The 16,126-nt window shown below is 36.0% G+C and overlaps 1 protein-coding gene across 1 annotated transcript; it reads right to left on the reverse strand.

The window, feature by feature from the left end:
* Nucleotides 1–9,177: 9,177 nt before the first annotated feature.
* On the reverse strand, nucleotides 9,178–10,998 carry LOC123925455 (actin-related protein 2/3 complex subunit 5). Its single transcript, XM_045978639.1, has one exon. It carries the CDS (start codon nucleotides 10,893–10,895, stop codon nucleotides 10,440–10,442), a length of 456 nt encoding a protein of 151 aa, XP_045834595.1. The 5' UTR covers nucleotides 10,896–10,998; the 3' UTR covers nucleotides 9,178–10,439.
* Nucleotides 10,999–16,126: the final 5,128 nt, after the last annotated feature.

Below are 16,126 nucleotides of genomic sequence, written 5' to 3' on the forward strand. Positions count from 1 at the left end.
ATTGCTTATAATATGTTGATTTTAACTTCCATTTCTTTGAGAGTATTTTCTAGATTTATATCTTATGTGCTTCTTTTTGGAGGAAGGGTGGACTCCAGTGGTTTAGATCCTGGATTTCCTTTGCCGGTCTCTATTAATTTTCCATTTCTGCTCAATTTCATTATATTTTGTTCACTATTCTCATGTATGGCTTGTCCTTTTCTCTGTCCTTAACTTTTCTTTGTCCTTAACAGTTCCATTCAACCATTTGTCCTTCTATATTTTCAAATATCATCTCTTGACATTGTTTTACAGTTTCTTGCATGAGATCTTGAATCCTTGCTTTTTTAAAGATAATAGTTCACTTAAATTATTTTGTGAAGTCAAAATACTTGATCATAATTTAATGAGCTCTATCACTACATATTTTTGGTGTGATTTTTTAAAATTAATTACTTGTTTGGTTTTTCATTCTCACAGCTTTAGAAGTATTTCCTGGAAGAAAGAAATGTTCATTTTATACCATAGTCTTCAAACTGGAACTTCCTTATCTTTTTTTGAATTAAAGGTTTACCATACAATCTTTAATCCTTATAACCTTATAAATTAATATAAAATATATTCTGAGCACAGATTCAGATTTTTTTGCACCCCAGGGAGCTTGACACATGTTTTGTTATCTTTCAATTTAAAGCATTTTTGTTTTTTTCTTTAATTGGTAAGATCTGGAAAAAGTGCCTTTATAAAATTCAAACATATAATCTTAAAAAAATTTATTGTAGTTTCCAAACTAAATTGCATTGAGATTATAAAAGGTTATTTGTATATGATCATTTATTTGAAGTGTATTATGACTTCTTTTGTGACTGATTTTGTAGTCAAGATTGTGTAAATGTTTCAGGTTTGAATAGAACGTCTATTTTCTAGTCATTTGCTGCAGGGCCCACTCTCTCATTCTTCAACATACCTACATATATGCATACACATATATGTATAAAATAAAGGTTTTTGATGTTTCTACATCTAACTTTTTTTCAAATTTGTTTTGTAAGTGTTTACTTGAAGTGAATTATATACTTGCAGCCTTCTTTTTGTGAATTTCTCCCATTATATTGCCTTTCTTGACATTGTGAAATTTTACCTTATATTATTGTTGCTATATTATTTTATTAGAATTTGTATTAGTTACCTACTGCTGATGTATCAAACTATCACAAACTTAATGGTTTGAAAAAATACAAATTACTATCTTACAGTTCTAGAAATCTCAGTGCAATAAATCTCACTGGACTCAAATTAGGAAATTGGCAAGGCTGTGTTCCTTTCTCTAGGACCTAGAAGAGAATCCATTTTCATGCCTTTTTTTTTATTTTAAAGGTTGTCCACATCCCTTGACTCGTGGACCCATTACCCTGTCTTTGAAGTCAGAAACAGCTATTCTAATCTTTCTCACATTGTATCCCTTTGAAGAGGTCTCTTCTGCCTCCCTCTTCTACATTTAAGGATTCTTGTGACTATATCTTGGGTCCACCTGGACAATACAGGTTTCCCTCCTGTTTTAGAGTCAGGTCTATAGCAACATTTATGCCCCCTGCCTTGTAACCTAACATATTTACATGCTCTGGGTGTTTGGGCATGGACTTCTTTGGGAAAACATTCTTCTTAGCACAAGATTTTTCTAGTTTTTAATTCTGTCACTTTACTTTTAAATGTTATGTGTCATGTTTGTTAATTATGACAATGGTAAACTGGAGATAACTGGGCCTTTCTTCTTTCTTTTTCATCTTGATTTACTAATATATATATTTTATAGGTAAAGAAATAAATTTGATGCATTATGACTACTACTAAATTCATTTAACTCTATTTCCTCATTTTAATTTTTTTTATCATGGACTTTTATTTATTCTTTTTCATAGCCTTTATTAATTCATGTCCTTTCTTTTTACTCTGATTTGTTTTCACTTTTTTATACAAATCCACTCATGCACTTTAATACAATTTATTTATTCACAAATGTTCTAGCCTATCGTCTTGTTATTGTTGCATAAAATTGTAGTTTCAACTTTTTTTAAAGCATTATTTATTTTAGAGAGAGAGAAAGAGATAGTGTGAGTAGGGAGAGGGACATAGGGAAAGGGAGAGAAAGAATCTCAGACTCCTGTGCTGAGTGTGGAGCCTGACACCGGGCTCCATCCCAGACCCTAAGATCCAAACCTGAGTCAAAATCAAGAGCTGGCCCCTTAACCTACTGAGCCTCCTAAGTGCTCCTGTGATTTCAACTTCTTAAAACAAAAATGTGTATATATCATTAGTAAACAGATAAACCATCATATATTGAATTCATTGCTACATGCTGGTTCTTCTCATTTTCTTTCTGCCTTCATCTTTCTTTTCTATAAATAAAGTCTACACTAAATACTTCATCAAGGTTTTGTAGGTTCTCCACTTTAACAGCTTTATTTATATCTGAAAATACATGCCTTGATTAATATGGTTGGCTAAATGTAGAATTCACAGTGGCACTTAATTTTTCTCAAAACTTTGAAGACATTACTCCATTGTCTTCTTACATCTGGAATTGCTTATTCTGCTATTATTCTATGATTCTGCAATTAGCCTAATTTTATTCCTTTGAATATAATTTTTGTTTCTTTCAAGTTGCTTTAATATTTTCTCTTTATATTTGATACTTTGAAGTTTATCCTTCTTTATTAGGTGTAGATTTATATTTATATGTCTTTGTTGGCACTTATAAGTTTCTATCTGTAGACTTGTATTTTTCATCAGTTCAGATAAATTCTTAGTTATTATATCTTTCAATAATTACTGTGCCATTATCCTCTATTCTCTCTTCCTTAAACTCCTATCAGACATGTACTAAAATTTTGTTAATCCTTCCTCCTTTCTTTTAAATTCTGTCATATTATTCATTACTTTGTTTCTGTGTGCTGCTCTCTGGGTGAATTCTTTGTTAATAGCATCCAAATAATGTATGTTAATTTTGACCAAATTAAGTGTAGATTTTCAAAACATTCTTAAGGTTTCTAATTATTTTTTGCCTATATGTGTGTAATGCTTTTAAAACAGGTCTACAAATTCTTTGACACTTTTCTCTCAAAATGCAGAGTCTGATTTGTCTCCTCTTAAAAATCAGCCAGACTTGGTTAATCACCTAACCATAGGATGTGGAGGAGATGATACTACATGACTTCTGAGACTATGTCATAAAAAGAAATACAGTTTCTACCTCTCTTTTTTCCTTTCTCTGTCTCTCTGTTTCTCTGTCTCTGCCTCTTTCTCTTTCTCTAGAGTTTCTGAACTTCCATGTGAGATGTCTAGCTATTTTAAAGTCATCCTCCTGGGAAACCTATATATATAGAGAGAGAGAGACCACAAAAAGATTTTAAAAAGTGAAACCAAAAGCAAAACCAAAACACAATGCTCAAGAAGACTCCAGCTTCTCCAGACCTTATGTGTCTAAGTCCTTACAGCTCAGGTGAGTAGGTTAAAAAATAAATAGAGCTTTCTGTAATGAATGCGTCTCCTATGGGGAAATGGGCAGTGTCCTGAAAGGAGCTGCCCACTCACTTTCTTCTTCAAAACTTTGGGAACCTGAGCCACCATGTCAGAAGTCTGACTGACTGGAAGCCACTGCGGTGAAGGGATCATCTGGAGAGAATACACAGAAATAAAGATACTTGAGGAAACACAGCTATTAGAGCTTAGCCTACTCCAGTCCTCCCAGCCGAGGGTCAAGACATATGAATGCACAAGGCATGTAGTTATTTTCAGTCCCTAGTTTTTGAGCTGCCACAGATGACTCCAAGCAAACAGAAATGAGGTTTCCCTCTGTGCTTTGTTCAGATTCTTGACCTACAGAATTTGTGACCATGATAAGTGCTTGTTTTATGCCACTAAGTTTGAGAGCCATTCCCTCCCCCCAATTTTTTTTGAATTAGCATATAATGTATTATTTGCCCCAGGGGTTCAGGTCTATGAATCATCAGGCTTACACATTTCACAGCAGTCAACATAGCACATACCCTCCCCAATGTCCATAACCCAGCCACCCTATCTCAACCGACCCCCCCATGCCCCAGCAAGCCTCAGTTTGTTTTGTGAGATTAAGACTCTGTTATGGTTTGTCTCCCTCCTAATTCCATCTTGTTTCATTTTTTCCTTCCCCACGACCCCCTGCCCTGCCTCCCAAATTCCTCATATCAGAGAGATCATGTGATAATTGTCTTTCTCTGATTTACTTATTTCACTTAGCATAATACCCTCTAGTTCTGTTCATGTTGCTGCAAATGGCAAGATTTCATTTTTTATGGCTGCATAGTATTCCTATATATATTTATACCACATCTTCTTTATCCAATCATCTGTTGTTGGACATCTAGTTTCTTTTCATAGTTTGGCTATTGTGGACATTGCTGCTATGAACATTTGGGTGTATGTGCCCCTTTGGATCACTATATTTGTATCTTCAGGGGAAACACCCAGTAGTGTGATTGCTGGTTCATAGGGTAGCTCTATTTTCAACTTTTTGAGGAACGTCCATACTGTTTTCCAGAGTGGCTGCACCAGCTTGCATTTCCATCAGCAGTGTAAGAGGGTTCCCCTTTCTCCAAATACTTGCTAATATCTGTTGTTTCCTGAGGTATTAATTTTAGCCATTCTGACTGGTATGAGGTGGTATCTCACTGTGGTTTTGATTTGTATTTCCCTGATGCCGAGTGATGTTGAGCAATTTTTCGTGTTGGCCATTTGGATGCCTTCTTTGCCAACATGTCTATTTTTTACCCAGCTAGAATTACCAACAACATATGACCTTACTTACACCTATCTATTTTCATTTCAAGATTACTTGTCTATGTAAATGATATTTCTTTTTTAAATCTCTTTGAAACTGTTAATTTTTAAAAAAGATTTTATTTATTTATTTGACACAGAGGGAGAGATCACAAGTAGGCAGAGAGAGAGAAGGGAAAGCAGGCTCCCCACTGAGCAGAGAGCCTAATGTGGGTCTCAATCCCAGGACCCTGAGATCATGACCTGAGCCGAAGGCAGAGGCTTAACCCACTGAGCCACCCAGGCACCCCAAAACTCTTAATTTTAAATCCTAATTATTTAGGGATTTACCTATTATTTATATTATTTAGAATAACTTCTACTTTTAAACAAGTTAGTTGGCTTCTCTTTTTGCCTAATTTCTGAATGTGTTTTGGAGATATTTTTTTCGAATTTACTTTGAGTTTGTTTGTTTGTTTATTTATTCAATTATTTCTGAGGTTAGCTGTTTTGTTACTCTCATGTCATCTAGCTACTTCATATCACTACCTAAATCTAATTCAGAACAAGTTTGTATATTTTAACAGAGGGCTTTTTTGTTACAGTGATATTGCAAATATTGCCAAAATTATCAATTAGTTGTCATAATGCTCTATCCAGTTTTATCTGCCTTACATATGCCATTTCTTCCTGCTCGGGAATCAGCATGGCACAAGAAGTGAGAAGTCTCAAGAAGTCATCTTTTTCAGTTAACATTTTCTTGGAGAGAAAGACAGGCAGTTTTAATTTTTTCTTTAGATAGGAGGAGATGAAAATGATTCAAATATTAGAGAAATATTGCCACACTGCTTTGACAGTACAGTTTTAACAGTAGGCCATAAGTTTTTTGTGACTCAGTCTGTTTCCTTGATTTTCTCCAGAATCTTGAGTTTCCTAGGCATAGACAGAATTTTAGAAGATGGATTGATCCAGGGATGGAAGTTTGCTGGTGGAAACAAAGAAAGAGGGAAATGGAATAAAAAGTTGGGTATTCACACAAGGGTTGGATGTTGGACAAAGCACCATTATATACACAGGCATGGGAGTGGAAAAAGAGTAGACTATTGACAAGGAAAACATAGAGATCAGGGCCTGGGGGACTCCATTGTGTTGATCTCTTTGCTTCAGAGCACCACGGTGATGGATGACAGTGTGAGAAGGATATACTTAGGAAATGGAATGTTTGCATTTAACATTTCTGATCCAGTCTAGTATGACTGAAGAACTCAAAATGTGAACATGTGAGGGAGTAGAATGGTGAAAATGTTCACCATAATTGAATAATCCAAGTTCAAGTATTGGTTTGAGGATCTTTACAGACATGGAATTCCCCAGAATGATGGCAGCCCTAGAAAGACGATTAACCAGCTGATAAAAGAAGTCAGTCATTGATAAGAGGCCGGGATGTTGATGGCTTGTCCATAACAATGATGTGAAAGAAAAGTATTTTGTGTTGTTATTTAGCAAAAAGTAGATATCTTAACAAATATATATAGTATAAATTTTACAAATTCACAAATAAATGAAATGTACCTTTGTAACAAATGCTTAAAAATTGCTAAGATGATGAAGAACAAATGCTAAGAGTGCTTAATTAACATCTTTGTATTTTCTTGTTTTATACATTTTTCTATGTTATCATTCTTTGTGATAAGAGTCAAAGCGGATACAGTTAAAGAATATTTGTATATATTGGAAAGAACTCTATTTTATTTTATTTATTTATTGAAAGAGAGAGAGGTAAGGAGAGAGAGTATCAGTGGAGGAGGAGAGGGAGAAGCATGCTCCCTGCTGAGCAGGGAGCCAGCTGCAGGGCTCTACCCCAGGACTCCAGGATCATGACCTGAGAGGAAGGCAGATGCTTAACAGACTGAGCCACCCAGGTACACCACACTGGAAAAATCTTAATGACATATATATTTATAATTGTCTTTGTCTTATCTTCTTGTTGCCAAACATGGTATGGGGCTCACAAATAAGCACTTTGCTGGTAAGGAACATTATGATACTATGCGGCAAATACTGACTAGTCAAAATCATTAAATAACTATCTATAAAATTTTATTAGCACATCTCTCCATTTGGAAAATTTTTTCTCTCTCTCTCAACTTATCTTTTATTTTTCTATCTTTTATTTTTACCACTTAAAGTGGGGTGGCACTAAGTGGTCTTGAAGATTGCTTTTCTCAACTGTAACATCCTTGTGCTTTAGGTATTTTTAAATGATTTACAATAAGCTAATCATTTAAAATGTTCCATAATATAAAAGGCAAAAAATGAGATGAGATCCCTGACTTAAAAATTATTAAAATTGAGATGATCATATAAATGTGATTTCCAAGGGGATTTTTCCCCCTGCCCTATGTGTATGGATATTATTGTTGTTGGGGTATCCTTTGATGTGATTCTAACATAAACATCTTTGTCATAATTTTGCCAGAAAATAATTTTACTGGAATGTTCAAATATTTCTTCATATTATGTCTTATCAATAGTGATGAAGGCATCATATCTAAAACAGTGACATCTGGTGGCTTTGAGTGAATGTTGCAGTTACTATATTTAAATTTAATACAAATAAAATATGGTTGTAATGCAAAGGTCCATGATAAAACATGATAAATATACTTAAAGCTGTCTCTTTTAGAAATATTGTTTAGAAATATTATATCATTTATAATATGTTATGTTATTCCTTAGAAATAATATTTTCAGTTTAGAAAAGCGCTAACATTTGTACATATATGTGGTTTGAATTTCATAATCACAGTATAAACCTAGCTATTAAAAAATAAACAAAAAACCTTTTTGCCATGCTATAGACACGGAGTAGTTCCTACATTATCATAATTTTTATAACATTACTTTTTTATATTAGATCTTCCTAAAGGGACAATTTTGATTTGAAGGGAAAACAGGCTACCTCAAAAAACTTCTGTCATATTCCCTCATTTCATGAGAAATAAGGTAGAAGTAACAAGAAAAGCAAAGCTATTTCTCCCTGTTAGGGCTTTTTAAAGCTATGTTTTCATTAAGCCATTTACTTTTTGGAACTATTTTCCTTCTCTTGAATCTACAAAATCAAATAACGTAAACAGAATTATGATCGCGTCTGAACGACTATAACTTGTCTCATCCCTACCATTTCAACTCTCCAATAGATTGAAAATTATAACTGGAAAACATTTTAAGGGCATAAAACATCTTTGATTTCTCTGAAGTCCTCCTTGTAACATGTACAGTGCCAACAGTGCTAAGAACAAAGTTATGTGGTTCAATAAATTCTTACTGAAACAAGATTCATCCTGAATCTTCCTTATTTACCGTTGTCGTCCTTCCTCTTTCCACCCCAAAGTTTCTCTAGTTAATATAAACTTCTCTCTAAGGCTAAACTTTCTGCCTATTTTCTTGACCCCACCTCTTATTACTTCCTCAGGGAAGTTGCTCCATCGTTTACACATGCTTTTTCCAGACTTTTCAATCATTTGCCTTTCATTTGACTTTTTCCTTTCCACTTTTAAAATGTTTTTCTTCCAAAGTTGAAAACAATTTACACCAGCCAACCAAATTCACAATCAACAAGGAAGAACAAGTTAACTCTTTACTTCACCCTGTAGTTGTCTCTATTTTCTTTCATGGCCCAAGTTCTAAAATGTTTTGAAATTTCTGCCTCCTCTTTTGTATAACCTCATTCACAGCTAAGTTAACAGCCAGCCTCCAGCGCTTTATCAGAACTTTTTTTTTTAAATTTGAATTTCCTTCTTTTTGAGCACTTTTTTGGTTCTTGACAACTTATCTTCAGAAAACCACAGTTCTCTCTTCAAATCAGTTGTATCTGATATCTAAAAGGGGACTATGCATATTAAGCAATCCCATGTCCTAATGTCTTGGGTCCTTGATCTGCTCTCTCCCTGCCTGCTGTGAGCAAACTCTGTGCTTTTGGGTGACTTTGTGTGCCCTCTGGGCATGCCGTGCCACCCTTTCTAGGATCTGTTGAGTGTAATAAATCCTTCCATATGTCCCTCTCAGTGTAATTTCTGCAGCTATGTGGAATGAGCCTTAAAGAATCCACAAGGGGGACGTACTGTCCCATTTATAGCACAATAATTAGTAGCATTCTTTTTCTGTACTTTGAAGGGAATTCAAACCCCCTCTTCATTTTTTCCCCCAAAGATTTTATAGAGAATCATGTATTGAATTCCTACTTTGAGACAATTTAAGATCCTGAAAAATGCTATCTAATCTTTTCTCCTGAAGCTGCTGTCTTGTCTTGGGACTCTATTCACTGTGCTTGAGCATAGTTCTTTTTTTTTTTTTTTATTCAACACTGACATTTTATTTCCTGAACTTTATCATTTTTACAAAACAAAACAAAACAAAAAGCAGGTATCAAAAACAGCAAAGAGGTTATAGAATTTCTCCACCCGTTCTCACATAAGACAGTGATTACAAAACTGGTGTCCAATGTAAATACTAAACACAGGCTGATTTCCCTCTTGGCCATGTGCGTTCAGGTGGTTTGTTTTGGAGTTACTGAATGGTAACGTTTTATAAGCACCGGTCATTTTTTGAGAACCGATTTGGTTTGTCCAACAGAGTAAACACTTTTTGCTATGTGGCATTTTCCTTTTTTAAAAACCACTGAGCTAAAATACAGACTGTATATGTGTCTGGATCCGAACCAAATCTTTTAAGATCCCAATTACCCTGAAAAACACTGAAGACATTTATAGGGCATATTAAACACTAGTTATATACCTCATAATGTCTAAGGCAGCTATTATATTTCTAAAGAAAAGAGCGTTTCATTCAGAGGCTGCCCAGAGTTTGAACTTCATCATTGTTTCTACGTCTTTTCTCATTTGGAGTAGTTTCCCCACATTGGGTCATAACATTAGAACAAAGTTTTATGCTCATGCCAAACTGGCTCTGGCATTTCCTAGATACATTTTTGTAGAGCAAGACTCCTTGCTCTGGACCCTGGAGACCACAAAGAAATCGAGAGGCCATGATTATCGGATGCAGAGAGGAAGAAGGGTACTTAAGCTCACGTGATCTGGAGGTAAGCAGAAACAAAGCTGCAACTTGGAGTGGTGTTCACCCACCACTCATTCCAGAAACACAGTTTGCTTAAATAAGGGATTATGGTCCAGTTTTGCAATGTTAATAGCTGCCAGTTTCTCAACTGTATTTTTTATAAAGATCATTTCCTGGCTAGCAATGAGTTAGGAAACTGGCCTCAAATTCTGATCAAATTTCTCACTATTAGTCAAAAACAAAACGAAACACCTTAAAAAAAATGCAAAACAAAACAAAACCCCACCAGCCAGTAGGGGTTAAAATTGCACAATTAAACTTGAAGGCAAATTGTACTATATACAGACAGGTATACACCAAAATCGTTTTTGAGAGCATGGAATACTGTTCATAAACATTTCCTCTGTATTATCCCAATTTTCATGAAAGGAAAACTGATATGTGATTTTGTTCTTTACAGATATGAAAAAGGAAGCAAGAAGGCAAAGCTGAGAGAAACAGATGCTGCCTGAAGGGCAGCGGTGGCATTTGGTTGTTTTGGTCTTTGTACCAGCGACTCCCACACCCACGGGCTATCCAGTTCCTGCCGACTACACGGTTTTCCTTGCAGTCAGGACTCGAACAATGGACCCGACTCCTCCAGCAGCAAGTGCCTTTTCATGCCATTGCAGTAACACAGCACTGCTATTGTCAGAGGGGCTCTCGAAGCCTTTATAAATATACTTCATTAGAAGATCCACACCGTTCTTGTCCAGGGATTGAACTGCCTTTTCAATATCATTTGCTTTAAAAGAGATGAGCACCTTCAAAACAATGCTGCCTGCTCGATCCTTCACCGCCTGACTCTTGGTGTTGATAGGGGGATTTTTCAGAGCTGCCTGGAGGGCGGCTGTCATGTTTCCTTGCCGCAGGCAGGAGTCCACCTCGCCTTCGTCGGGCCCGGCCTGCCCGTCGCCCCCGTCTTCCTCGTCCACGAACTTGTTCTCGTCGTACTCATCCACGTCCACCTTCCGGAACCGGGCCGACGACACCGTGTTCTTCGACATCCCCGATCCGGACCGGCGGCAAAAGCCTCCTCTGGGTTGCTGCCTCTACCTCGGTAAGCGAAGCCCACCAGGAACCTGCAGCCTGGCGCCTTCACTTCCCTCTTCCGCCTTGAGCATAGTTCTTTATTCAATCACTGAGTACTAATATTTAAGGTTCTTGTAGGTAACTGTATTGGAGGAGGACTAGAGCACAGCACAGTTGATATGACTCTAGAGTGGTCCCATGACACTAACATTCTTAAAGTTCTTTGGCTCTCTGAATCCCAGTAAATTTCTCTCTCTTGCCCTCATTCATCTTGGGTCCCTTCCTACATGTTAACATTTTGCTCAGGCCCTCTTCAATCCTGTCTCTTATCACTATTTTTTGCCTCAAATTCAGAGGCACCCTTGCACCAACATCTGTCTCAGCTCAAAGAAACAAACAAAAATTTCTTATACCCTGCTAAAGAGAGTTTTAAAATTTCATTGAAATCTCTTCCACATGGATCAACTTGCAAATTCTTTTTAAAAAACAAATGATTTTAAATCTTCTAAATGAAAGAGTCAGCCACTACTGAAATGAATTCTTCTGCCCTACCTCATCTCTGTATTGCAGAAGTGAATGCACTAATTTATGTTTAAATAACTGTCTTCCTTCCTGCTCTCTATAGATCATATCAGACACTTACTAGCCTAACCTCTTCCTTATTATTTCAACCTGTATCGCTCTTACTCCAGTTCATTTCCAGAATGATGTCTTTTGTTTAATTTCAGGCTCTATGTGGGTAAAGACAGATTTCTATTATATTTCAGACAGTCTGCTGTGTCTGACTTCCTCCCAGTTTTATAGACCTGGAAACAAAAGCTAATTTTCATTTCTTGCCACCATGGATTTCCTTCATGCAGACAGTTATTCAGACATACTGCTTCTGTATACATAATTGGATTGGCTTTTCACTTATGAGACTTATTTGTAGACTTGATGACCTGTGAAAGTCTGGTACCCATCACATTTAATATGGAATGATTTCTGATTAGATAGTGAAGGATGTATCTCTTGTAGTGAACATTCTCTGAATTCAATCTTATATATTCTTATGTTATATATATTTATAAATTTATATATATAATTTGTATATGAATTTGTAAATTTATATATAACATAAGAATATATAAGAAAGTAGGTGAAGGTATATATATATATATATACTTTTGATACATACCATTGCTTACTGTTTTTATCACTATAATTTGGGAAACAATGATAAAGGACTAACCTTGCTAAGCAATATTCTACAGCTGATAACATCTACCTTCACCTGCATGTCAGAATCTTGATGTAATCGTATCTTGAATTCTGCTTATTTAAATTATTCTCTTTAACTGAGAGTGATCTTTTTGATCATCACTTCATAAATACAACCAAATAATTACATCTAAAGATGATAAAAAAGAATTAAATATTATAACACATGCATAACACATACTTATAACAAAGCACACTTATGTACAGATCTAATTGCCAGAGTGCCAGCACAAGACAAAGGAAATATCTTGTATCTGCATCTGTTTGAGTCCTTTTATTTTATTATTTTAGATATGGATGAGCTATTGACCTTAGAAAGTTCACTTTGGTCTGTGTCCGGTGTGTCACCTGCCTCTGAACTGATAAATTAATTGCAGTCTGTCATTCTACAGTTGCGTATAGTTTAAAGTTAAATGAAGAGTTGTCATTTAGTTTTGTATCTTCAGTTTCAAATAGTTATCTACCTTATAGATTTATGCACATTGAGACACCAAGAACGTTTATTGTGTCCAAGAGTGATTGGAAAAGCAAAAACAAAAACAAGCTTTCTACCAAATTTCTAATCTCCAGCAAGATTGACATATTTAACAGTTTTGTAAAATGGTAGAAGACTATCTTGGTAGTAGATCCTCGATTGAGGTCTGCATGATAAAATTCCCTACAACTCTGTGTCAACTTCTTTGGATAACCAAGGAGCCCCTAACTATGACAGTCTGAGATTTTTAAATATTTGGTATTCATTTAGATTATATATTCATTTATACTATACAGGTTACTAATGGTTTTGAAAGAAAACGAAAATTCAGACTACTCACTAGGAAACTTTAAGATGGTGTTATAAATATTCAGAGACTGAGGAAGCAATTTCAGTTCAGCAGGTGTGTTCAAGGTAGTGATATTCATTGTAGACTTTAAAGGCTAATTTAGACCCCATCTTTAATGTCGCGAGTAGTCTCATTCTGTCTGTGGTCTTTTCAATATCTTTTTAGAAGGAACAACCCAATCTCCCTTTGTGTTTAGGTTCAATCTATTTTGCCTGTAATTTCTTTTTTCTTCTTTTAAACATATATTTTTTAGTATAGAACACCTCTCATTCTAGGTTATAAAGAATTTCAGGTTAGAGATTATAAACATCTTGGGAGGTATCAGTATTAGAGAAGATTTAGTTGAGACAGTCTTGTGTTGAAATCTTACATCACTGATGGTTTCTTCAAGTATCAAATGGTACAATAAAGGTAATTTTCGGGGATTAGAATGAAGGTCAAATTAAATAATACATCGAAGACTATATTAGAAAGGCAAACAATATTACAAATACTGAATACCTGTACTTTATTTTTGAATGGTACTTTATTTTTAATACTTGTTTTTTTTTGTTCCATTGAAATGATAATGATATGAGGAACAAAGGCAAAAAGGAAATGTAGATAAAATTAAATTTCCTCATAACCTGCAGCCCATTGATAAATACTGAGACAAGACACAAGACCGGCAGAATATAACATTCCTCTAGGAAACTCCCAACTGCCCTAATGTTAATGTTTTGCTAGAGGCAAAAGCAACCTTAGCTTGCCAGTAATAGCTAGGCCTCCAAGATCCTGTGAGTCTTCTTTAGCATATGAAAGTCCTTTTGGAAACTTCCCTTTGTCTTTACCTTCCCCAACTGCAAAGTATATTATCAATTGTTCTTTACCACCCAGGTGCACCCCTTTCTGCCCATGGGTCCTGTCCTCATGCTTTGATAAAAACAGCTTTTTGCACCAAAGACATCTCAAGAATTCTTTCCTGGCCATTAGCTCCGAACCTCACCACTTCAAACCACATCAATAAGACTTCCATTTGAGAATGGTGTGTTGAGGGGCACCTGGGTGGCTCAGTGGATTAAGCTTCTGCCTTCAGCTCAGGTCATGATCTCAGGGTCCTGGGATGGAACCCACATCAGGCTCTCTGCTCAGCGGGGAGCCTGCTCCCTCCTCTCTCTCTGCCTGCCTCTGCCTACTTGTGATCTCGATCTCTGTCAAATAAATAACTAAAATCTTAAAAAAAAAAAAAAAAAGAATGGTGTATTGAGAACATACTGTTATCACCTTAACACCTTATCTCTAAGAAACTCTACTATAAAACCGTAGGGGCAAATGAAACAAGGGAAGAAAATTCGGCAATAAAACTTCTGAAGCTAGAATTCAACTACACTGTATTTTTAGAAGACTGCAGAAATCTGAACCTCAAGCTTTCAGGAGTAAGCCTACCATCTTCGACTTCTCCAGGACTGGAAGCATAAATACTTATAAAAGTACAGATAGGGGAATCTGGGTGGCTCAGCCACTTAAGTCTGCATTATGCTCAGGTCATGACCCCAGGATCCCAGGGTCCTGAGATGGAGCCCATTTGGCTCCCTGCCCAGTGGGGAGTCTGCTTCTCCCTCTCTCTTTGCCCCTCTGCTCCTGTCTGTCTGCCCCTCCCCCACTCATTCTCTCTCTCTCTCTCTCTCTCTCTCTCTTTCAAATAAACAAAAAAAATCTTTAAAAAAAAGTAGAGGTGAGACTAAAAAAATGTGGAATGTCTATATAAGGCTCTTAGTTTCACAGATCCTCTTCCTCATCCACACACCTGCACAACTCCGTCTCTCCAAACTTTAATGGAAGACTGGATTTATCCCCTGGTCTAGAGATACTAAAACAGAGGGTATCAGGCAGAGCCATACTGAAATATGAGAAGTTAGGGCAAATATGCACTTTAAATGGTGGCATTCCTATACAATATACTCTCTCCGCTTTATAAATGCTTTGTTCAAAGCTTCTTTCTTACAAGAACAAGATGAAAGTATTCCTTTCTGAGGAAACAGACAGGCCTAAAATGAAAGCCCAACAGATACTGGCAGTTGGGTTGGTGTAATGAATCAGCCTGTTTTTGGAGAAAGCCCACCATTCAGCAAAACTCTCCATAAGATTGAGCCAACAGACTGCTGATTATAGCCCATTCTTACATATGAATGGACCTCTGAACCCAGCAATTCTGAGTAACACCAACAGGAGACAGAGACCAAAAACAAAGAGAAGAAAAGGAAATCAGGAAGAGAAGAAACAAAGCAGTGAGTAGGAAAAAATAAAGTACACCATAATGTCCTCAAAAGGCAAGAGATGATATTTCATCCATGAAACATGAGTAGATATTATAAAGAAAGAGCATTCAGAAAACCAAAAAGAGCTCTGGGAAATTAAAAAATGTGACAGCAGGAATGAAAAATTCACCGGGTGTTTTAGCAGAAATAATTTTGAAAAAATCTCTCACAATGTAAAACTTTCATAATAAAAAGGAGAGATGAATAATAAGAAAGGACAGGTTAGGTCACAGGAGGATTAGTCTAGGTGTTCAATATCAGAATAATAGGGATCCCAAATAGAACAGAGGGTAGAGGAGGAAACTGCCAAATAAACTGTACAAGAAAACTACCTAGAATTAAACACTATTCATTTTTATTTGAGCTTACCAAGTACCAAGCAAAATTGAGGAGGATAAAGAAATGTGGTAAAGCATACCACTATGAAATGTCACTATACTAAAAAAGGAGAACCTAGAATCTTGGTGTCAGTAATCATTATATCATTTTGAACCAAATGAGGATAACCAAATCAAGCTATTTCAATAACTTGACATGAGTTCCCTGGAGTGGTTAGGCACAGGAAGTATCTCCTAGAAAAGTCTAAAGATGTGAAGTTGTGTTTTTAATTCTGGAGCAAAAGGTAAGGGTTATGTGTGTGTGCAGCCTCTACTCACAGGATTTAGAAAGGAAATTTTTGAGATTTTTTCTCTGGGGGAAAACATCATGGAAGGTAGAAAGAATCTTATAAAAACTGTAGTTGAGGCTGCTTTAATGAGGCAAGATGACTGGGGTATGAATTGCTTCTTGAAAAATTTATATTATGCTAGAAATCAACCTAAGCAA

This window comes from Meles meles, chromosome 15 (assembly GCF_922984935.1).
Source record: "Meles meles chromosome 15, mMelMel3.1 paternal haplotype, whole genome shotgun sequence".
NCBI classification, from domain to species: domain Eukaryota; kingdom Metazoa; phylum Chordata; class Mammalia; order Carnivora; family Mustelidae; genus Meles; species Meles meles.

Excerpts from the sequence above, each read along its gene's own strand:
- LOC123925455 (XM_045978639.1), bottom strand. The coding sequence starts at position 10,895 with ATGTCGAAGAACACGGTGTCGTCGGCCCGGTTCCGGAAGGTGGACGTG.